Here is a 24181-nt window from a genome sequence, read left to right as displayed (position 1 = left end):
GGGGGGCGGCGGGGCTCGCCGGGGCAGCCCGTGACCCGCTCTGCTCTGCTCTGCCCCGCAGGCATCCGCACCGAGCAGGACTTCTACGTGCGCCTCATCGACTCCATGACCAAACAAGTGAGTCCTTGCGCGGCCGGGGCTTGGGGGCGCAGGGGGCAGAGCCGACTAGGAAAAATTAAGAAAAAAAATACAAAAGGGAAAGCAGCAGCCACAAAAAACCCGCCCTGAAGTTCTTCAGGAGGTCCCGGTGGCTTAAAGAATAGGAGTAACGATGATGATAAAGATGTGCCTGGCTCCGCGGTCCCTCCGGGCTGGCAGATCGCAGGATTTCTGCCTCTTGCTTTGCTGAGGAGGGTGCAAAGCGCCGGGAAGACCAGCACGCAAGCGCCCGCACCAGCCCCGCAAATACGCACGCACCCCTTGTTTGTCGGCACCGGTGGTGCTGGGTGTTTCAAAGGGGCCGATTTTCTTTTTCTTTTTTCGCCTTGGGGAAATAGCCGCGGAAACAGGCGAGCGGGAGGAAGCCGATCGGTGCCTCCGTTTTGCATTCAGAGAGGCGCGGGTTTTCGCTGCAGCACAGCAAGCTTCGGGGAAGGATTGCGACTTGTTTTTAAGGATGGGATCTGGTCCCCCCCTGCAAAAAAAAAAAAAAAAAAAAAAAAAAAAGGGAGGAATAAGGCAGGGAGATGCTCCACCAAAAGCACGGTAGCTTGGGCAGGGCTGCATTTCTTTAGTCTCATCGTTTTCCGGGATAAAAAGTACTGCCTTCTTTTTCTGCAAAGTAACTGGCATGTGGAAGAGGCTGGCGTTTAGCTTTGCTCCTGTCGCAGTCTCGATCGGTTATAAATCCCGTTGGACCCCGCTGAAACTTTTTTCCCCCTCTTTTGTGTTTGGATCTTTTCCGTGAGCTGCTGCTTGGGGTCCTTCTCAAATTCTCTCTCACCCTCCTTTTTTTTTTTTTTTTAAAGAAAGATTTTTTTTTTTTCTTTTTAATTTTTGGTGTTATTTACAAAGCAAATTATTCAGGTCCTTATGCAAAGGGGAAAAAAAATCGGTTCTTGTCTATTCAAAGTCTGGTCATTTGTTGAGACGCTCTTTGCTTGGCTTGTGGTTTTGGTCCCCTTTTTTTTTTTTTTTTTTACACCAAAATGTGGGACTCCAAGTGCTGGGTTTGTTTGAGAAAGCTGTCTTTGGTGCTCCCAAAACCTCTCTTCTCTTCCTACTCTTAAAAAATGTCTGTCTTTCAACAGAAGGGTGGGTGGGGGGGAGAAGTGTGGAATAATTTTAATAGACACCCTGCCATGCATCTGTACTCTGTTAAAACATACACTTATGAAACACAGAGCATAGCCTGTATACGCTCGCACAGCAACAACAGCCCCTCAGCAACAATCTTGGAAAGCGTTTGCTGCGTCACTCATCATCGTTTTCAGGCAGAGCCTGGGTAGTCCATGTTTAAAGTAACAAAACCCTTCTGATGCACAAACTCTTTTTAGTACTTCTGGAGCTGACGTATTGCATTGTGGACCGTGCACAAAGCATGATCAGCAAATATTATTTCTAAACAGATTTCATATCATTGCAGAAATGGAAAAGCCATGTTTACCCTCTGTACGTAATCCTATGGAAAGCAGATCTTTTAATTCACGTAGAGCAATGGATTCAAAATAATTTTCTTAACAAAGGCATCTTGCATATGAAGAGTCCATCCTAAGGCACTGTTTGACCTCTTGATCTCTCGTTATTATCAAGTCATCAGAGGGTCTTTGGAGAGAGAGGAAAAAAGAGAGACACTCATGTGCACAACCTATATCAGAGCTAGAAAACGTCTGTACAATGAAGGGAAAGTCTGTGTCCCGATTTTAGTTAGTTTAAACAAATAAAGTTGGAGAACGATGCATAGATTTGTGTGTAGGGGCTTTCAAGCTGATGCAGGCAGTGCTGAACGCACCTATGTGAACGAAGAATAAGAAAACGGGCAGATACAGAATATTTGTAGGAGAAACCTCCTTTACTTCCACATCGGTTGAATGAGGATCCTCTGTGTCGATGTGTTTGTAACCGCGTCCCCCAAAATAGCTGTCGTCCCAGTCGTGTGTCCTGAGATTTTTTATTTTATTTTATTTTATTTTTTTTAAAGTAAATCTGTTAGTTTCTGGAGGGGTTTTTTTGTTGTTGTTGTGTTTTTTTAAAGTTTAATTGTTTTTAGAGATTCCCTAACTTCTGTTCGGATTATTCAAGCACTCGGTAGCAAGCAAAGTACAAGATGGGACGCAGCGTTACCCAAATGTGCATATATCCCTCCCATTTTAACCGGAGTGAATTATAGAGAGGATTCTCCAATAACTCTCAGACCATCAAAATGTAAATTAAGTGTTGCAAACTCGGTCTTGAAATTTCTTCAGTCTTTAATGAAAGTTAAGTATATACTGCCAGCCTACTCAGAGGTGTAGTGTTTTAATACACGTAGCTCAGAACAAATTGGATGATGAAAAGATGACTTTGAAATGAAACTGTTGCAGGGGCATGCATGTTTCATGTGGCAGGAATCTTCTCAATATGTGTGTGTGCGCGTGTGTACACACACGCGTGCGCGTATATACACACACACACACACACACACACACACACACACACACACACACACACTTTCAATAATTATGAAATCCCAGACTGAAATTACAGCTGCTCTGAGGTTTCTGGTGACAAATTACAAATCCCCCACAAGCAAAACGTGAGTGGGTTAGGTCCCCAGAATGCAGACATAGTGAGGCACCCTCAGATATTTTTTTTAAAGGCTATTTAATATAATTTGATGGATGTGATTAAAACGTACTTTCCTGAGGTCACCGCCATAAATTATCAAAGTGGGATAACTGTAAATTGTAAAGGATATTTGTGTTTAACAAATCCAATCTACGATTTATTTATAGAAAAGTGTTTCTTCGCTTTAGCAAAACTTTTGCATGAATAAATATTTTGCAATATAGATACCCCACCAAGTGAGATCAGGGCCCTGCTGCTGGAGACTGGAGACGCGCAGTCGGAAGCAATGCTGGCCCTGGAGAGTTCATAGTCTAAATAAATTGGACCGGGATAGATATATTTTTTCTTGAGGCTGCATGCAGTCAGTTAACATCGTAGTGACCAAGAGCATGGCCATGGGTATGATGATAATCCCTCCACAGATGGGTGTATGTGTGCCCGTGTGTTTTCTGTCATCTGGGATAGAAATATAGAGTCAAAGGCCAAATTCTCAGTGATTTTGTTTTTCAAGTGGATCAGGCATGTTGTTTGGTATTAATTACATACATGTGCACCCAAACCTGCCACTGCTTTGTTTGCACTGCCCAGAGCTCGGGGGGGGGCTCTGTGCCCACCCAGGACAGTGCTCACTGTATTATGCCCAGGATAACGTGCTCGGTGTTTGGTGCTAGCACCAAAAAGCATGGGACTTGCATGTCTTCGAGGTTTCTTGCTAGGTTTATAAAATGAGCCAGTTGTTTAAAAGTTGTCAATACAACATACAAACCATTGTTTTTGCAGGGAGATTTATTTTTCCTTAGGGCTATGGCATTGCATGTTAATATTGTCTTAATCAAGTTTTCCTTTACATTATCTTAGCACCTTCTTTTATGCCAGTGTCACATTCCTGCTGCATTCAAAACCCTGTAGGATCCCAAAGTTTATAGCTGTTGCTGTTGGTAAATCAGCAGCCTTGACTGCAGCAGGTCTGGCTCTAACAATGATGCGTTTTGAATTTGCCTGCAATTGGTGCCGTGCACCTACTCCAATAAAACAGGAGTTTTCAGACAAGCCTCCAGATTTTAATTCCCTAAGAAGGGATGCCTCCCATTTCTGTAATTGTATTTTCCTAAGATTGAAATAATTCTCTATTAGAGAACTGTGTAGGAAATAAATCTGAAACACTCCCTCATTTTTCATCCATTAATATATGTACAGATTTGATGGATAGTAGTGGGGGTAAGGAGTCTAAACATCGCAGCAATTATGAGATACTTATTGTCTAGTATTGGGAGCCTTAATGAGTCCGAATCCTTCGCTCAGCCTTCCCCTTTGTTTATATTTTGATTTTTTTTTTTTTCTTTCATTGCTTTAAACTCTAGATGTAAATGCTTTTCCTATTGATTGCTCGATCATAGTCTGTCATGCACGTGGACATTTGATCGGGTCTCCATTCTGCGCGTAGCAAGGCTCTTCCCTGGCAGCTCCCTGCCTGCACTTGGGGGGTTGGAAACGGTATCGATAAGTTCAGGAAAGAGCCAGCCGAATGACGCGAGTCCTGCGGGAACGTGAAAAGCCCCAAATCCAGCGACAGGGAAAGTTTACGCCGCGCCAGATTTTAGCAGCTTTCTTGTTCCTTTGGTAACATGTCAAAAGCGCAGGTGATTTTAATTTCCTTGTACAGCGAGGAATGAAGAAGTTTGGAATTTGCATGCATGATCAGGACCTGTGTTTGGGAAAATGTAAACTCATCACAGTGGAAAATGTGTTGTTTGGAGTCTGGGGGTGAAAACAAAGCTGAGGATTTTGGAGAGACTGCCTGAGCCAGATGGCCTACTGCATTCCCAGTCTGGCAGCCCAACTGCTCCCTCCTGTATAATATACAGCCATTTGTTCTGGGATATTTACGCTAGAGCTGTTTCCATGCGAATGTTTGAAAACCATTAAAAATGAACATATTAAGAGGGAGAAATTTATTTAATTTGTATGAATAAGTTGATAAGCAGGCTGGCAGATCGGACACAGAAAGGGACTGGATAAAATAATTAGACGGTAGTTAACGCTATCTGGAGCTGCATAGCAAGAATTAAACTGAGCCTCTTTGGGACCCAATGCTAGATGACTGACCCAAGCTAAGTCCCTTTTGGAATCAGGGGAAATCTTGCTGGGGGAAGGACGGCAGGACTGGATAATTAATGTTTAATCATTGTAAGTCGCAATAATTTATTGCCCTGTTTGGATAGATAGCATTTGGGGTATAGGTGATGTAAGCTGAGTAGATTTAGCGTGGGGGGGAGGGGATTCTGGGCTCATTGAAGTCGATAGCCAAACTCCTATTGAATTTAGTGGCACCAGGATTTTATCTTCTCTGTGCTTACAAATATCATTATAAATCTCTCTTTCTGACATGTGCATGTATATATGCATGCCCGTATATCAGTACAAGGTTCTTTGGGCAAATGTGATATTTTTATTAGATCAACTAAGTAGTTGGAAAAACAACCCTGTCTCAGTACAAATCTTTTTAGTCCTGTCTTTTCAGTTCTTTTCTTTTTCATCTCGTTGCCTTTTTTCTCCTTTTTTAAAGGAATGACGTGTTTTTGTGCATCATACATGAAGCATTGACATGTGAGGGACTAGGTGTAGGCTCCCGCATGCTCTTTAAACCAGGGCTGTGATATAACTGAAGAGTTTACTGGACAGGAGCTCGCTCCTTTAGGGGAGTTTCTAGTCCAGACTGCCCAGGTGATAAAGTGACACTGGGAGCCAAATGTTCCCCTTGGCTATATTGGGGTAAATCTGGATTAGCCCAGAAGTAGCTCAGGGCAAAACCTCTCCTCTCTCTCTCTCCTTTTTATTTTTTATTTTCCCCCCAGTTGATTCACTAATTGTTTCCTAGCCTGATCTTGCTGTCTTTGCTTGGGCAAAACTCTCGCTAGCTTGATTGACAATTAGCTTTCTTTCTCTTTCATGTGCTCAATATTACTGGAAAAGTTCAAATGGACAGTGGAGGGGCACTCGGCATCTAGGAATGACTGTTATGTGCTCTGGTTTTGTCATTTCTTTTCCCCTCCGTTGGCAACTAGTGTCTTACAGCTGATTTTTACTTTCTTCTCTGTTTCATTTAACGGGAAATCAGGAAGTACTGTATGTGGCACTACGTTGTTAGGGGCTCATCTTGCAAATCCCTTTGCACATGAATAGTCCCGGCTCAATGGGACTTATTCATAAGTAATCCTTATGCAAGAAGGATTTACAAGGCAGAAGGTGAATCTGGAGACTAAATATTTAAAGTTGTTTAGGAGGATGAAGAGCCACTTTCTAAAGTGTCTGGTCTTTGTATGAAATAGTGAGATGAAACTTAAAAGAGGTGCACGAAAAGGGGGGGGAACCCCCAAAGGATACAGTAGTGTGTTTCTTTTGCGGTACGATGCTGGTGTGTATTTGCAAGCTTATTTTTAGTCCCACTGTGGTCTTACTCTTTATGCTGTGACTTTCACTTTATCTCTTTTATTAATGCAACACCAATTGGATGTCATTGCGACTCTGCCCGAGCTGCATGGGCTCCTATGACAGCAGCACTATTCCAGGCTGAAGCCTCATTGGAGAATAATAATAATAAAAATCAGAAAATAAAGATAGGTTTGTTGAAACAGTGCCTTTTATTTAGCAAAATTCAGATTTTTTCCGAAGGGCAATGTTTTTTAGCCTCTTCCTGTAAAGTAATCTGTACTTGTGGCAGCTGTAAAGATCTGAAACTTTAGCACTTCCTGTTTCCTTTTTGAAACAAATTGTAGAAATCATTCTGTAAAACAGCACAGTTTGAGAGTAGGCAGGATAGCTGTAAAGCAAACAGATGTGTCACACAAGCGTTTTATCTTGCCAGCCCACTAAGCGCGTGCTTCTTGGAAATAAAGGATTGGGTTCATGCACCTTTTAGCACACGGACATTAGGAAATGTCCGATGGCAATATGGGATGGGGACAACTGGCTTGGAAAACTTTCTCATCAGTCCCACATGCCTGCCAGCTAGAGGGATTTATAGAAACCCGGATGCTTTATTCTGAGAACTTACAAGGTGCCTGGCTGTGCCCCTAGTCGAGGGCGAACCAAGCAAAACCCAAACCCTTCCTTGAAGACGAGCGCGCGCCATGCATGCCGGCCGAGGCGCTCTGATGTTAAACACAATAGACAAGGTGATTATGCCGCACACTGTTGACTCTGCACGTTCATTATTGCTATTTAGCTGAGTTATTTAAGTGGGTACCTGGAGGTTAAATAAGCATAGCGGCAGGAAGAATTGCGGGTGAGGAGGAAAAGGGAAAGAGGAAATTAAACTGACTTGTAGTTTCTGGTGGGCCTAATCCTGCTTCTCTTGACTTTGCTGGAGGCAAGATTGGCCCATGTTGGGAAAGCCCCATTGTAAAATGCCAGGACTTGAATGTGACGGGCCAGATCCTGCAATCTGTGCGTGGGCGAATTCCTGGGAGCGTCTGTTGGGTCGTTATACTGAGCGTCGCGGGGAGCTGTGCAGGGGGACTGCTGACTGCAGTAGGTGCTTTGCCCTGCAAAAGTTTTCCAGGACAGGTCTCCCAGCCGCCTCCTCTCGAGATGAATCGTATCTGGAGGGACCTTCAGCTGTTTCTTAAATCCTACAATTAATATGCATAGTTACTTTCACTCTTCCCCTTCACCCCGTCTCTCGTTATAGCCTAATTTGGAGTTATTTTTGCTTTCTCCTCGCTGTGCAGTCTCCTCCCATGCTGAGCCCCTTGATCCCTTATCCAGCTGGTTTATTTGTTTCTTGCCTTCCATGGGAGCTGATCTCTGTTAGCGCCTCGGAGGAGGACTAGATCCACTCTTCTTCAGCCTGGTCCCAAATTTGGGGACTCAGCATTGAATGCTGGCAGTGGCAGACTTGCTGCTGGCCGTGGGTCTGTTGGGAGAGCGGAGGCGAGCTCTGGGGCTCGGAGGGAGCTGGGCCAGTGAAGTCTGTGTCCTTTAGCTCGGTTTCTAGTGTTTGCATCCCACTTTCGCCCAGTTCGGGGGCAAAGCGGAGAGCGGGGATGTAGCTCCACCCCCGGGGAGGCTGCACTAGAAATGGATGCTGGGCAGTTCAGCGTTTGACATCCTTTGTTTTACCAAAGTGGTGAAAATGCACTGGTGATTGCTTCGGGGATGGATGCACCCAAAGTAGAGCAATGCAACCAAAACGAGCGTGGATGTGGAAGCAGGATGATGCATCACATTCCTGATATAATTTATGGTATTATTGGCTCATCTTATAATGCATATTATTAATACAGCCATTAGCAGGAGCCAGCTCTTGTAATCTGCAATTCACGGTGGCTGTGTAGGGAAAACCCCTGCTGACTTGGGGAGATAGTTTTGACTGCGAAGTTCCCACAGCTTGCAATCATTTCATTTTGTCATAAATTAAGACGTTCTAATTCTCTTTTCCTCCTTCATTATTGTCTGCCATGCTCCATTTTCATTTTGCCTCTTGCCCTAAAAGACTTGTTTTCCCTTTTACAATGGCTTTTGTGCTAGTGATGTTTGGGGCATCTCCATGGCATGTAGCTTAGTTTAAAAACAAAAAAAAAAGTAAACAACCCAACCTTTCAGCGCCAGCAAATTTACATTAAACTACAGGGCAGTGCTTCTAAGTGTTGCAGCTCGTACTGGTAGGTAGCGGTCGAATCTCTGATTCCTTTTAATCGATGCATTTCTAAAGGATTCTGTTGGTTACAATAAGTAACGCTGCAGTAATCGAGCAGCAGGAGAGATGCTCTTTAATGGAAGGGACCTGCGGACCTCTCTCCTGATGCGGACGGGGTGGGGTTTACTAAGATGCGGAAGAGGAAGAAGGCGTGAAGTTTTGAAACACTGAAGCCCTGAGAAGCTATTGCACAAGCACCCTTAAGCCCCAACAGATCTTAGAGAGCCATAATTTTAGGCAGGATGCACACCCAGCAGCAAAGACCAGCGCACGTCCAAAGAGCCGGCCTTTTCGGTGGCCAGCACGTGAGCAGCAGGAGATGAAGTGGGCGCAGGAGGGGAAAGAGGCTTGCCCACAGTCGCCCCTCGGGTCAGTGGCAGAGCTGGGTGTAGACGGCAGCTCTTCGCCCCGCTCCTGGGCTGGTGCTCTAACCACGGAGCATGCTGCTGCGTTGGCATCTTTCCCCTTGACCTCCTGGATCTCGGCCATGTATAACGTGGGCTTTAGCTTCCCCGGTAGCTGTGCGGCTTTGAAGGGAGCTGTGCTGTCATGAACGTTGCTCCTGCTCCTCATTTCCCTTCCCTGGGAGAGGACGGAGCAGGCTGGGGGGTGATGTGGCCTCTCGCCCATCGTGCCTCCCTCAAGAAACAGCTCCATGCCAGGTAGCGATAAAACACCACCTCCATGCTTCTGGGAAGGCAGATTCATTTCTCCTTTTAAGACTTTGGATGGCATTTTCCAGTGCATCTAAGTGACTTAGGAGCTTAAATAGACACCTAGGCACTTTGGAAGATTTTCTCCTTTCTTTTCACTTGCTTCGCTCCTAAGGGATCGGTTTAGAGGGCATGGTTAGCAATGTGCGTGCCGTGTTAGGATGACATTGGGATACGGTATTACCCTAGTTTAAATGTTTCTAGGGCAAAACAGTAGTGATATACCATCCCTCCTTGCTACCAGGCAGGAGCGCAGCTGCGATGCATTGCTATCGGTACTAATCAGATAGGAGCACTTCACTGAATCAGATGCAAGTGGTTCCTGTTGGCTGAGTCTGCACGGTATGCCAGCCACTCGCTCGGTGTCCCCCAGCAGGATGGTGTTTCTGTGTAGGTTGCAAACATGCCCTCTGCTCTAGATGCATCATTTCCCGTGCTTCTGCAAAAATAAGTATTGTTCCCCAGCGGTCTAAGAGTTGCCCGCTTGCTTTTTCTTTATCCACTGCCCATAGTCTTTGCATCCAAAGGCTCCGATCCCCGTGTCACTTATACTGTTGTGAATCAGGAGCGACTGTGCTGAAGTCAATGGCACACCATCGGCATGAGTGAAGAATCAGACCCGAACTCTTCCGGCTGCTAGTAGTGAAGTACACAGACCGTACAACATGCATGCTTTGGAATTAAAAATACATGAACTGTTTCTTTCTTTCTTTTTTTTTTTTTTTTTATGAATAGGACTTGAAGGATGCTAACCTCTTTTGTTTTTCGGTGCTATTAGGTTTATATTCTGTTCTGAATTGAAAAGAAAATTGTGGTTGTCTTGACTACTAAAAAAGCCCAGCCCACACACTTCTCAGGAGATGTGCATAATGTATTGGTTGAAATGGAGAGGAGGGAATCTAACTCTACTCGGCTCGTGTTGTTTTCCAACTACAAATCTTGTAGCAGTTTTTATGGCAACACAGTCTGTTTAAGCAAGCTTCTCAGCCAGCAACTAGACTTAAGCATTCTGTTATTGTGATGCATTTTATTTTCTCCAAACTCAATTTGGCGTGCAGCTAAAAATGTATTTTGTTTCTAGGCAATAGTATATGAAGGCCAAGACAAGAACCCAGAAATGTGCAGAGTTCTGCTCACGCATGAAATAATGTGCAGGTAAGAAGTACTCTGTTTCCAATTAATTAGCACAGAGAAGATGAATTTGTCTCTCAAAATCTAGGCTGAACCTGAAGCTATTTTAGGACTTAAATTTATCTTTCTTGCATTAAACACTCCCCCAAATAACACCGTTCTGTGCTTGTAATTAGCAGCAAAGTCTTGATCATCACAGAAGTTTTCAATTATTTATACAGATTTGTCTTTAACAGTATGCTGTGGGTTTGCATTTCGACACTGGAACATGAATGGGCCCAGAATGTGCGTCCTCGCCAGAAATGATAGAATAAACTGCAGTCTTCCTTGCCGCAGTTATCAGCCCTCACCTTAACCGGTGCAAAGGGCTGTTGATGGCGCAGGTGGCTTTCATTTGGCTGGGGCCAGACAGGACGTTTCTAGCTTACTTTCCTTCCACTTCGACCCGGGCTTCCTCGCCTCTTGGCGTTGCTTCTCTGAGTTGCAGAGCTAGGCCCACATCCAAGCTTGCTGCCCCAGCTTTTAAAAGTCTTTTACCCTAATGTGTGTTTCTAGGGCTGGTCTTTAAATGTAGGAGAGCCAGCTGGCGCTACCTTCCTAATAGGTCCATTTTGCAGTTGGCATCTGCATCTCTCTTTTCCAGCCAGTAGCCACGTGTAGTCCCTTTTGTTCTTCCTCCTTATTGCTGAGTAGATGTCACCTTCTCACACAGTCGTTAGTGCACATAAAGGGCCCTGACCCCTCAATCCCATTGAAGGTAGTAGGCATTACGCACACCTGGCAAATGCAGGTATACAACTGCGATGCAGAAAAAAATCCTTCAATAGGACGCAATGACTTCTTGCATGAGCTTAGGGTCAGGATCGTTTTAAAAATCTGTTCGCGCTGAACAGAGAGATTTCTGTGCTAAACGAATAGCGATTTGAGGCGAAACAACATGAATGCCCGCTCCTGACTGGAACGGGGTGGAAGTGAGGGTGCATGTATGAAACCTCCAGCTACGATGTGTGCCACAGGCTCTGCTAGGCGGTTTTGGCTTGTGGAGATGCGCCAACGTCAGTCCCCTGTCCTCCACCCCAGCTCTCTGGCGGTAGCACTCTGCGGGGAGTAGCGCCACGCACAACGTGGAGGCAGCGCAACCTCCTTGCCTGGCAGTCGCCTGTTGGGAACGCCACGCATTAACCCATACGGGATCCTCTGGCTTTTGAGTCCATCTGCACGTCTTGTTGCTGGTTTTGGCCCCTTAGCGTACACGTCCTCTTTGCTCGTATTGCATGTTTTGAGGGTTTGTTTGTTTTCAAGATAAATTTTCCGGAATCGGCTATGATGTGAAAATAGTGAGAGCAATCTAAACCCTCTGGGAGGGACCTTGTACCTGTAGCTCCTCATTGCAACTGGAGTTTTGCTTTAAGGACTCCTGGCACGTCCTCGTTAACGCAAGGAAGCAAAATCACGTCAGCTATCCAGCCTCACCCTCCAGTACATTACTCTGCTTTACACACAGCTCATTGCCAGCTAGTAAGTAAGTAGTGCAGACATGCAGCCCCTGACCTGCCAGTGTTTCCTACATGCTGTACTTTTCTCACCTAAAGGAGATCAGTGACAACCGTGGGACCGGTCACTTACGGTGCAGACAGAAGTGACAGTTTTCACCTGGTTTGGCCACAGAAAGCAGTTTATAGCTGTGACCAAACACAAATGCATGGCTGCAGACTGCTTCAAAAATGGTCAATTGGGTGCAAATCTGATGCCTCATTGCATGAAGACGTTTCAAAACGGAGCCTCTTCTGTAACTTCTGTCTGGGCTGCCTAGCATGTGTTTCATTGCGCTCAAGTGTTAGCAGTGTCGGGGCCTAAATGTGCTCTTACTACTCATTGACAACCCAATACTTTTAAATTCCGGGCTTTTTGGATGCGGACTGTGCTCACCTGTCTGTCTTTCCAAGCACACAGCACAGTTTGGCTCCAGCTGGGGCTTTTAGACAGGGTGGCAAGACAAATAATAGTTTCATATGAAGGACCTGACTCTCTACCACTATAGTAACACCTTCCCCAACCCCTTAACTTCATCTGGGGCAGCTGCATCCCTGCTCTAAAACCACTAGTATTCATTTCTGAATACCTAGTCCTAGCAGAAATCTCTCTCTGCTTTCCTGAGAAGGGTCAGAAACATATACTTGAATGCATTGTGTTTCCCAGACCTACTTTAAAAAAATGGATGCTTTATACAGGCCTGGATTTCTACCAACAAATATCTGCATCAAAGATTTACAACCATGTCAATATCCTTCGACCAAGATAAAATTATTCCATTCGTGCAATGCTGAAAGATGTGTTATGTCATTCAGAAGCAGCCTTTTTCTTTATTAATGCAGTTTATACTTTTCCGTTCTTAAAATTCATTGGATCAAGCTCTTTGTTATTCTTCGTCTCATATATCTTTACTGCTGGTTGTTCCTTTGCATGTTCTGAAAACACAAAGTAAAGGGGAAGGGGAAAAAAAAATATCAGACCATGGCAGGCAAACATTGCTGGCCTGATAGAGAGAGAACAGATTTAAATGTCTTGCAGCTAATGTTAGAAATCACAATTTTCCTGGCTGCCTATAGATTTGTAAAGGGTGCTGTTTGTTTACCAGGCCGCTTGACCCTATTACACAAATCTGTCATCTATTGTGTTGCTAACACTCTTTTAAATTGCAAATCTGATGCTCTTTAGGGGTCTTGGAGAGAAAAAAATTCTTTCCACACCACTCTATTTCTCTTGATTTTTTTTTTTTTTTTTTTTTTGCCTGTTGTAAGTGGAAGTTGGGATGTGCTGAATTTGCACCGGGGGTGCAAATGCAGCCACAATTATAAGCATAAAATTAGAGTCTGTTCCCCATTAATCAGCCTAGCTAATTGCTATGCACTACCATTAGCCATATGGTGTGAAAGACAGCTTGCTCTCCCTAAGATGAAATTTCTTCATTTCAGACATGAAATAGTGAGGGCTCTGTGTTTTAAAATAGCTTGTTTTAGATATTTAATTTCTAAACAACTTTCAGCAGTGCTTTCTACCCAGGCTAACGGCACAATAAAACTTTGCATTTATGTGGCAAAAGCCGTATATTCCCCCCTTTCTGTAATCATGGCAGGCATCAGACAAAGCATTCAAATGTATAGAAGAGACCCTTGATTGTTGCAGAGAAGAGCGAGCGGGTTGTGTTTCAGGTACTTGCTTATTCCTAAGGATTTCAGCCCTCTCAAAAGATGATAAAATAAGGCCATTTCTGTTGACTAAAATAGTAATGGTCGGGAAGAATTCGGTGCCTTGATGGAATTTACTGTTATTGTTGTAATTGCAGGCAGTGGAGGAAGCTATGCTTATTGCCTATAGTCAGTATTGCCTGATAATTTCCTTGACAAGATCTTCTTTTCACTGGCTTATATCTTTGCCAGGCTTGAACTAGACTAGCTGAAATCTCCCTGAGAAGGGGTTTGCCTCCGGGACAATATTTTGGGAAAGTTTTGGCTGAAATGACTTGGTCATTTCAGAGAATGAGGTTGCAAAGAAAATAACTTGTTTGCCTACGGGGGGAAAAAATAATAATACAGCTGCTCTGCTGAGAAGCCGTGGTGCCTTTGTGCCTTGGAGAGAGGACAAAGAATTTGATGAGGCTCTGAAGTCGGGGGACGTGCCCTGTGCCCTCCCCGGGAAAACCTGCCTGGCCTGAGCCGAGCTGTTGTCTTCTGGAGAGTCTGTTGTATGCGCTGTACAAGTCCAGGAGCTAAAGGTTCATCCATCTCCTAGAAAAGGAGGGTTAAAGGGACCTCAGGAGGTCGCATCTAGTCCGACCCCCTGCTCCAAGCAGGACCAGCCCCAACTACATCTTCTCAGCCAAGGCTTTGTTGAGCTGGGCCTTAAAAACCTCCAAGGATGGAGACTGCACCACCTCTCTGGGTACCTGCTTCAGTACTTCACCACCTTCCTAGGGGGAGAGTTTTCCCAATATCCAACCTCAACTTCCCTTGCTGCAGCTTGAGCCCATTGCTCCTTGTCCTGTCATCTGCCCCCACTGAGACCATCCTCTTTGCAGCCCCCCTGCAGGGAGGTGAAGGCTGCTATTCAATCTCCCTCGGTCTTCTCTTCTGCAGGCTCAATCAGCCCATTTCCTCAGCCTCTCCTCACCAGTCCTGTCCCCCATCCTCACAACCATTTTTGTTGCCTTCCACTGGACCCTCTCCAATGTGTCCACATCTTTTCTGCAGTGGGGAGCCCAAAACTGGACACGGGACTCCAGATGTGGCCTCCCCAGAGCTGGTGACGCTCCTACCCATGCAGCCCAGGGTGCTGTTACCCTTCTTGGTGACAAGGGCACGCTGCTGGCTCGCTGTTTTGCTCCCGAATGTTTGCTCTCAGATGGAGGGAAGCCCTTGTGTGCAAGCAGAGGCTTCGTGCCTGCTCCTCCCAACATCCAGCCACCGTCATGGGGCCCCTAAGCCAGGCAAATGCAGGATGAGGTATTGGCCGGCAGCTCAAGTGAGGGAGACCGCAGGTGGCCTTGGTAGGGAGAAGGATGACCGGGAAAGGCACCAAGGACCGCAGGGAGCTTAGCATGGGATGAACACAGGGAGAACTAGGTGAGAAGGCACATCAGTATCTACTTTCTACCCTGTTCACCCATATTTTTCCACTTGGCTTTTGGAAGAAAAAGTTGTAAGGGAAGGGAAAATAGCATGCTGCCCTTTTTTGTCACTTGGTGCATACGTAAAGCATGCTCATTAAAAGGGAAGGGGAGTTGCTTGCTTTTTTACCTTGGGCATATCAAGAACATCAAATCTTCCTTTCCCCGTTTGATCAGAGACTTTCCTGAGCAATTTGTAGAAGTGCATTAGGAGCTTTGTCAGCTCCTTGGCAGGGGAAGGGGGCTAGATCCTTAGCATGGAGGATTTTTTTTTCTCCCTAGTGTTAACTAGATTTTTAAAACTGAGGGTGTTTGAATTGGGCTGAAGAAAAACCATTTCCCATGCCATCTAATGAAGTTCTCAAATGCAAGGTTTCTGTGATGTCTTAATTTTTCCAGCTGTCTGTAGAATAAAAAAAGAACAGACAGAGCCCGCGTTTCTAATGACAAAACCAAGCAGGGAATACGTTTTTAAACATAAAACATTTCTGGCCTTCTTTCACTTGTATAAAGTAGTAAGAAAAAAAAGGTGGGCATGGGGGGACGATGGCACAACAAAGACCAATTATTTTTCCTTCCCAGGTCACTTTTTGAATAATTCTACCCTCGCTCCTAGTTGTAGGTGAATCACTTTTTGGGAAGTCCCATTCAAATTGGTGGGTTTCAGTGAGTCATTCAGTGTTTCTGAAAGCGGAGTGTCCCTGCAGGAAAATGAAACCAAATCCATCCTGGCTTTTATCACCTCTCTGTGTTAAAAGCCACTCTAGACGTCTGCCCCTTGCCCTGCCTCTTCTCCCTTGCTCTGGGGCCTCTTCCAGCAGTGGAGCAAAGTGTTCGGCTGGATCGTGGCTCTTTGTTTCCCATGGCTGGTGGCATGTGTCCCTGTAGGTCCTTTGGGCTGGCGACCTTCACCTGGCAGACTCGGGCTCTTGGGCTAGGTTTTGACCCCTGCCTGCCTGGGCTCCAGGAACAGCTGCTTTGTAGCTAGGAGGACCTCTTGCAATGCAAGGGGCTCCAAACTAGGGCAAGAACCATATCTGAATTTGGCTCTGATTTGCTTCATTTGCAAGAACAGCGCTGTCTCAACCCATGCCAGCTATGTTTCTAATTGCATTTCAATCACTAAAGAGCTTTCACAAGCATTACAACTTTGTATGAGGGTAACTTTCTCACCCCAGCCATCCTAGCTGGATTCTGCTGAGTGCTTCTTTTATGGGCAAAGAAATGATGTCTCCAGGACCATTTATCCACTAGATTGGGATATGTGTTGTGAGCCCAGGCTTTGTTTTTGTTTTGTTTTTGTTTTTTTTAATATTGCAGTATAAAATGAACCTTTTTGGCAATCGTAAACAATGTCATGTCTGCTGGATTGAAGACTCTGCAGGAGAGACTCTGCAGGTTTTGAACTTTTTGCAATGAAAAGAATTTTCCCCTCCTTGAGAACAATCCTTTTACATCCTTTTTTTAACAAAAAAAAAGCCAGGTTTAAACTGGCCATTTTATGCAAAAGGCTAAATTTGTATTGTTTCTAATGCGGCCAGTTGCTTTTATTGCTAATCTTGGCGTGTAAGTGTACACTAGTTACTCTATTGTTCTGCAGCACAAGAAAACCTTTGTCATATTCCCAGCAGAGCTATTTATATAGTGTGCAACTTCTAAGGATTTCTTCCTGTGTTGATGTTCTTCCACTTTCTGTGGGGGGGGGGGGAATAAGTCCCTTTTAGATGAAATAAGAGTAGCAGTAATTCCTACCAGTCGCCTAACCCTAAATGTTGACATACAGAAGTTAACGTAGAGCTTGGAGTTTCTTGGATCCTGTACAGAACGAAGCCAACAGTTGCAAAAAGGTTTCTTGTAGGCAGGGAGGCGTCTTGGTCCCAATGAAGAAGGACAGGACCTCGCTGAAGATGGGAGTGAGGGCGCAACCCCTTCCAGATGCACACGTGGATGGGATTTTCTCAGCACATCCTGGCTTCTTTCTGGCAGGGAAGCTCCTGTAGCACTTCATCTGGAGTGGGCATCCAGGGCTTGCATCCTTTCCATCTGGAGCTTTTTACAGTAGTGGGCAAGGGGAGTTGCCAGGGTCCTTGGTGGGTACAAGTGTTGGGTTTTTTGGGTCAGGAAGCAGTTGTCCACTGGAGCAGATGGGTTGTGAGCCCAGGCAGGCACATCTCTTCACTTGCACAAATAATTTCTTTGGGTCAAACGGGACCGTTTAAAAGAGCGAAGTTCCTGGGTGGGTCTCTGACGGGCTGTGCTGCGGATGATTTCTGGCCAAAATGGAAACATGTACAGTGTGCGATACGGTGTGTAATATTTTAATGAGTCAGGCAGTTAATGGACAATAAGCTCCGACAAGAAATCATCGCCACAAACACCACTTTGGAAACAATGACCCATCCTAGTTCAAAGGAATACAAGCCTCAAGGTCAGGAGTGGAACAGCGCTTTTGGCAGAGGGAGCTTACATTTCACATGCATGCTTTGTATCTGACTTAATACAGGACACCAGCCATCAGCGCAGGCTTCCCATAGTATTTGCCATCATTAAAATTCTCAGAAAACTTTGGGAAGTGGACGCGCTCGAGCATAAAACCACAGGGCTTTTGTTTTAGCTGCCCCGCTAGGAACAGCCTTGTTAAAAGGGAAAAATATTGTACTTTAAAGATTTCTGGGGCAGGTTTCCTGGTATTTGGGAATCCTGCCGGATGTGGAAACCGATATAATGATATAAACAGATGTGTTAAACTGCTGCTTGTTGGGGGGAAAAAATAGCCCGCTTTTATCCTGTGCGTGAGCCGGGGGTAACCTGGGGCTCCCTGGAAAGGGGACCGGAGGCAGAGCCACGTCATTGAGCGCTCCCCGAGCTGTCATTCTGCAAAGGGGGCAAAGCCCCTTTTGTTTTATATTTTCCGTTGCTAACCAGCTGTGCAAGAAGTTAAACATGGTAATTAACCCATATGTGACCTGCTGAATTTGACTGATTTCCAGACGGGGACAGAATGGTAACTCTACCCGGCAATTTGAACCTCCCGGGTTCGTAATGATGATTTTACAGTGTAATGGTTGCACTAAATCCTTTCACTTTTGCTCTGCAGCCGCTGTTGTGACAAGAAAAGCTGTGGCAACAGAAATGAGACTCCATCAGATCCAGTGATAATTGACAGGTAAGGACCGCTATTGTTTCCTTCATTTTTTTAAAATTTTTTATTTCATTTTATTATTATTGTTGTTGTTATTATGTTTTTACTCCTCATTATAATGAAACACCTGCCCTGTGTCGTTAATGGGGAAGGGTTTATGTGGGTATATGGATGAAATTTTGTTGTTGATACCGAATTAGTTGTGCTTTGTGATGGTGATTCCCATGGCAGGGCCAGATGGGGTAGGACTGTGAGACCTGCTCGCAGGAATGCTCCAGCCCTCGTCTCTGATTCATGTTCAGAAAGAGGAGATTTTTCTTTCTGACTTTCTGTGGCTCGATTCACATGCTGTGCCAGGGAAGCTTCAGGAATAAAATAATAATAGTTTGTGATTTATGAAATGTGGTTGGGTGCTTATAAATATTTAACTTTTATTTGAAAAATGTTTGAATCATTATCACTTTTAGCTACAGTAGTTCTGTTGGATGCAATCCATCTACATTTTAAGGTTTTTTTTATTTATGTATTAAAACAGTTTAAAAAAAAAAAAAAAAAAGGTCTGTGAACTAAGATTCCCCCCCCCACCACTACCCCAGTTGTTTTCAGTGGTGGAAGTGCTATTTGGATTGCATCGTCAGTGGGTTAATTCATTTTGCCTGTCTTAATTGTTGTGTTTTTAAACAGATCCCTAGGACTAATCTGACATGACCAAGTAAATCATTGCAGCACGATAAATCTATTTTAGTTGTTCTGTGCTATTTGCAGTTTGTGCTGGCAAATTATGCCAAATTGTTGCCCAACAGTCACTTTTACATTTTAATTCTTGAAATTCATTGTACAGAAACGTATATGATAATCAGTTTATTATGTAGCATTGCTCCACGGGAGTTAAATAGCTAGGAAGGGCTGAAGCTGTCTGTTATCGGGGGAAGCAGTGGCACGCGCTAGTCTGGGACCCCGGGGCCCTGGGGGAGCACGCGCTCCCCTCGTCTTCCTGCTGGAGTTAGCCCTCACTATATTAAGTTCAAAGTACCTGATGTGCTGGAGTGCCCATTTTTATGAGGGAAGGTGAAGGGTGTCTGATTGTGTTCAGCACCACGTCACAACAGAATGACCGACCAGAGGGCACGTCCCCGAGATCCCAATTGTCCCTGTGCTTATGCAGCCGTTCAGATTTATAGCTCTTGTTTGAACGTGTTCGGAAAGTGCGTCTTTTGGAAGCTCCCGGCAGATGTTGGGATTAGTTGCAAGAAGGGATGTTTCTCTCTCGGAAGATGTATTTTACCCGTGCATATTTTCCTCCTCTCCTCGCATTAGGGAGCCATCAGGGAAAGTGAAGGAGCACCCGGGGAAGCCTCTCCAGGGGTGTTTTGTGTACGGGTGCTGTCGACTTAAGCAGCAGAAACAGGGCTAGAGTCGCATTTTGAGTTACATGAGAGCTACAAAACCCCCATGAATTTTGCATTGTGCTGGAAAATTAACGGCTAGGATGTTAATGGCTGGTTTTACAGAAATACTTTGTTTTCCTATCCAATAGGCAGAACTGTTAGTTGTGACTCATTTCAGTTATGAACTCCAGAGACACGGGTTTTTGGGGGGGGTTATTTTTTTTTAACCGGCTTTGTACAAACAATCAAAACAGTGATATGAAAGAATGGCTTGAATGCTCCAGTTGTGATCATATTAGCACTGGTTAATTCAGTTGCTGCAAGGATGTATAATTCTGAATGCTGGGTTTAAAATAGGTAGAATATAGTTTAGGTTATAATATAAACCTTACCTTGCCAGCCCTACTGAATCATATTTTGCTTGTGAATGGGTTAAGCTTTTAAGTTCTTCACTTGGTTTTAAATTGTGACTTTGATACAGAGGGTTGATATGACTGTGGTTTGAATAACATTTGATTTTGACCTGTTCCTGTGGGTTGCAATGGCATAAGAAATTTGACTCAGCAGTGCTGTAATTAGCCCTCCCTGTGTTTTTGAAACAGGATTGTGTTACCTGGATTGCATTAGTGTGGCTTCTATTGTTGCCGCTTCGCATCTGTCCCAGTAGGGTACTTAAAACCTTTTCTTGGCCGGGGTTAGTTCAAACAATTTAGGCCAAATAAGTATGTGCTTTATACCGTTAGTGGCTTTAGTGATGTTTCTTGTGACATTTATCCTTTCATTTTTTTTCCTTCCTTTTTGGTTTGAAAAAGTAGAAAGCCTTCTACATGGAGCGTCTATACCTTTAAAAGGAGTACTTTAAAAATGGTTATAACTTAAAATGCCTGCACAAGTTGGAACATATGTTTATTTGCACTGAATTGTCACTTCTGCATGCATAAAATCTTAAGCTGTTATGGCAATTGATATGCAAAACCATATTTAGCTATTTTTATTTGCATGTGAGCTTGCAGAATTCATTTACCATTTGGGCTAAAGCACTCCCACACGTCTTGCAGTCTGATAAGCCTTATCTTTGGATTTAATCTAACTTTAACACAGAATTGCCACCTAAACACTTAGCAGGTTTTATTTAGACAACTGCACTTGTATGGAAAATGCTGCCTGATGCTTACTCCTTGAAAGCCCCCCCCGATTTGGTTATTCAGAAAAGCTCTTTGTGGGATAGACTGAGCTCAGTCTTTGTGGCTACCGTGTGTGTAGTAGTTTGTATGGCAACTTAAAAGTTGGACATGTGTTTGAAATGATCGGATATAGGCATTATACCTTTTCATTGTCATAACATATGTGATTTAAAATAAAAAGCACTAGGTGCATGTGAGGACAGCCTAGAAAATGACTTTTGTTGCTATCGAGTACACTCTTATAATACAAAGTGACCTAAAACATTTTTGCTTAATATAGTGACCTGTCTTGTCTCTGGAAAAGAGGTACAAGTCTGTTATTCCTATAGACCAGAGGTTCCCAAACTTTTTCTTACTGCCTCGCCTACCCCTTCCAGATTTACCAGCTGCCCTCCTACCCCTACTAGCATACGTTTTATATTTTAACCCCATAAATGCCAGTTATTATTATAATGAAAATTAAATCTGCCATTACAGCATTTCTCCCATGTACCCCCCAGAGATGTCTTGCATCCCCCCCAGGGTACCACAGTCAGGGAACTCCTGCTATAGACCTGTGAGATCAACTAAGTTCCTTTAGAAAAACACTGCTTGCAGGTATGGGCATGTGGAAGTGTCCTTTTATAGAGCAGTCTATATAGTTTATCTCCAGTTCGCTTACATGTGTGCAAATGAAGCTCTGATGACCAGGAGCTAATATTAAAAGGGTATTATTGCTACAAAACAAATGAACAACAGTTCACATTGGAAGTGAAGCATTCGGCTGTTGGGTAATCATAGTTAAAGTAAAGATGTAGCACCTCCCGTTATTAAATTAAATTCTAGATTGATTTAACATTCAAATTGTAACTCATATTTGAATTTAAAAGGTTTGCAATAAAATTCCTGTGCCAAAATTGAATAAATTGTAGTTTTATTACCACACTGGATATCCTGGTGTCCTAACCTTTTTCCTTACAGTTATCTTGGTTCAATAAATAAAACCTCATTAGACTATTCCCATTTCAACGAGTTTATTAAATTTTACAGGAGTAATTAGCATAAGCTGTGCTAATTTTTCTGGAAGACTAATGAGAGAGCTTCCTAATTAGGTTTGCTTTGTAAGAATCAGAAAAGATGATAATGACAAAAGTCACTTAGGGTGGAAAGTGGGGCTTTATATGATTTTGTGATGCAGGAAGGAGGCTTTTGTGCCTTGGCACTCTTTTACCACCCCTCCTCTTTTTTTAAAACCCAGTCAACCACTGTAGAAACAGATTTTTGATTGAGATATCTATGCTTGCCATATACTTCTGTACCTTTTTATGGATGGATCCATGAACCAGTAGCTGCTGGATGACATGAACACAGATAGTCACTGCAAGCTCTGCAACGGGTCAGGCTGTCTCGGCGGACCTGTGCTCCACGAGCCTGGTGCGAGATACTAGGGAAGCCGAGTGGGGTTTGTGAACATTTTGCTCTGTAATTTCTGGTGGACCCTAATGCTGTCTCCATATATAAATCAGCAAAGCCCATTCACAGGCCACCGCTATCACATGCCCTAACTGTGCATCCTGGTAGAGGATATATATAAAAAGAGCCCCATTGAGGGGAATTTCAAGACTTCCTTAAATAAACCCCAAACCAAGCAAAAACATAAATTAATGGGATTGATGCAGGGCATCTCCTTGGGTGACGTTCTCGACCCTGTGCTATGTCAGAGGTCCCACCGGGAAGGGTAGTGGTAGTGGCTTTTTTTGACTGTGGTCTGAAAAACGCTGAGGCCCTTCACGTGCCGCTGTCCCATGCTGCTTTGGAGCCTGTGTCAGAGGGATGCATCAGATTTGAGTTGCTTGGATAGTCCACCAAGCCATGCTATAGTCCATGGGATATGATCCTATTAAGCGGGGTCTTCTACTAATCTATCTATGCAGCACCCACTTACCATGGTACCTATGGAGCTGACTTGCCCGCATGTGCGCGTTGAAATCTTTTAGCTTCCAACCTAAAAAAAAAAAAAAAAAAAGCCTTCTATTTGTGACTAGGATTGCATGGTGCAGTGACATGAAAGGAGGCATGAATGACTTTCAGGGTCTCTATTTTATTGCTTTATACATCATTGTGAAGTGGATTGTATTTTATGTTCCTGATCACCTTTTTCTCCTGAATGGTATTTAGGATGAAAAGCAATGCAGAGCAGTGTGTTTGCAGGAAAATGGTGCTATGCTTTCCCCAACATGCAGTCTTCAGGCCTAGGGTGAATATGGCAAGGAATGCATTATAGTATAGCAGTGAACAGGCAGTAGCCTTATATGCCCAGGTATTTGAGGTACTGTTAAGCCAGATAGTCTATAGAAAGTCCTCCTTCAACAAGGAGGAGAGGTGATGGCAGGGTTGGCATTTTGCTTGGGAAGAAGCCACCGGCAGCTGGCTGATGTTGAAGCAAAGCATCAGTCTTCAGAATAGGATGAAGGGGCACAGTCCCATTGCAGGACTGGATGAGTTCCCAAAGCCAGCGATGGGGAATGGATGCAAGAAATACCTAGGGAAGGGGCTGCTGTAGCATGCGATTCCCAAACTGTTCTCTCGGGGCCATCTGTTCAGTTCACACGTTACGGTCCTGGAGGTGATGGCCGTGGTGGCAGCCACAGTTGTGCCGGCCGTACACACTCAATCTTGATCGTAGGCATAAAAACAAGTGGGCAGCTGTGTCCCACCCAGTTTTTTTGACCATGGGGAATTAACCCATACAGATCCCTCAACATTGTCTCCAGGACAGTATTACAAGTCAATCTTAACTACACTTCATTTATACTTTCTACTGGCTTTTTAACCCTGGTCCAAAACGAAGCATGGGGTGTAGTTCTTCTCTCCCTGGGGTATGCTTCTATTTTGCCCGAACACACACAGGAGAGTTGGAAATCAGCTCTCAATCAGGCACATATTGGGGACAGAGACACCCCCACCCCCACCCCAGTGCTCCTGGACATCTGAACCCAGTCCCTCCTAGTCCCTGTGCTGGGTGGTGTGGAGGGAGGCTTGTCCCCTTGCCTCCTGCGAGAGGGGAAGAGGGATGTGCAAATCTAGGTTGGTCTCTGCTTGCTCTGGCAAGCAGTCTGAAATGAAGACCACCATCTAACCAACCAAGAAGCTGTTTTGCTTTCCCAACATGATCCAAGACGAGCCACATTGCAGGAACAGAAAAGCGGGCATGGGTGATTGTATGTCGACAAAAGAAGGATCTCTACGAGGGCATGATGAAACATTGCCCTCCATAGAAATGCATGAAGTATGCCGAGACCATTACAATCAATCCATTGACTTTCCACATGGGTTCTCAAAAGGGAGGAGATTTGGCCCTGAACACTGAATTTGAATTGCTTATTCAACCTTTGAATGCAACCATCCAATGTTGCAGCCTTGGAGTTGCAGCCATTAAAAGTTGATGACTTTGTTGATGGAGGGAGAAGAACAAAACAACTGTGCCTAGGACAGGGCAGGGGCCGGCATGTCT

The 24181-nt window shown here is 44.4% G+C and overlaps 1 protein-coding gene across 6 annotated transcripts in view; it reads left to right on the top strand.

Annotated features, from left to right (window-relative positions):
• Positions 1-49: 49 nt before the first annotated feature.
• EBF1 (early B-cell factor 1) overlaps positions 50-24181 on the top strand; it is a 298865-nt gene continuing 274733 nt past the window's right edge. For all 6 annotated transcript variants that reach the window (XM_019535303.1, XM_019535301.1, XM_019535300.1 and 3 more), the window contains exons 1-3: positions 50-117; positions 10259-10332; positions 18072-18140. In XM_019535303.1, coding sequence (XP_019390848.1) covers positions 106-117; positions 10259-10332; positions 18072-18140 — 155 coding nt within the window. In that variant the 5' untranslated portion in view covers positions 50-105. The remainder of the gene's footprint in view (positions 118-10258; positions 10333-18071; positions 18141-24181) is intronic.

Source organism: Crocodylus porosus, unplaced genomic scaffold, assembly GCF_001723895.1.
Source record: "Crocodylus porosus isolate Cpor-Errol unplaced genomic scaffold, CroPor_comp1, whole genome shotgun sequence".
Lineage (NCBI taxonomy): Eukaryota > Metazoa > Chordata > Crocodylia > Crocodylidae > Crocodylus > Crocodylus porosus.
The sequence above is the reverse complement of the archived record's forward strand: the minus strand, read 5'-3'. Positions and strand labels throughout refer to the sequence as shown.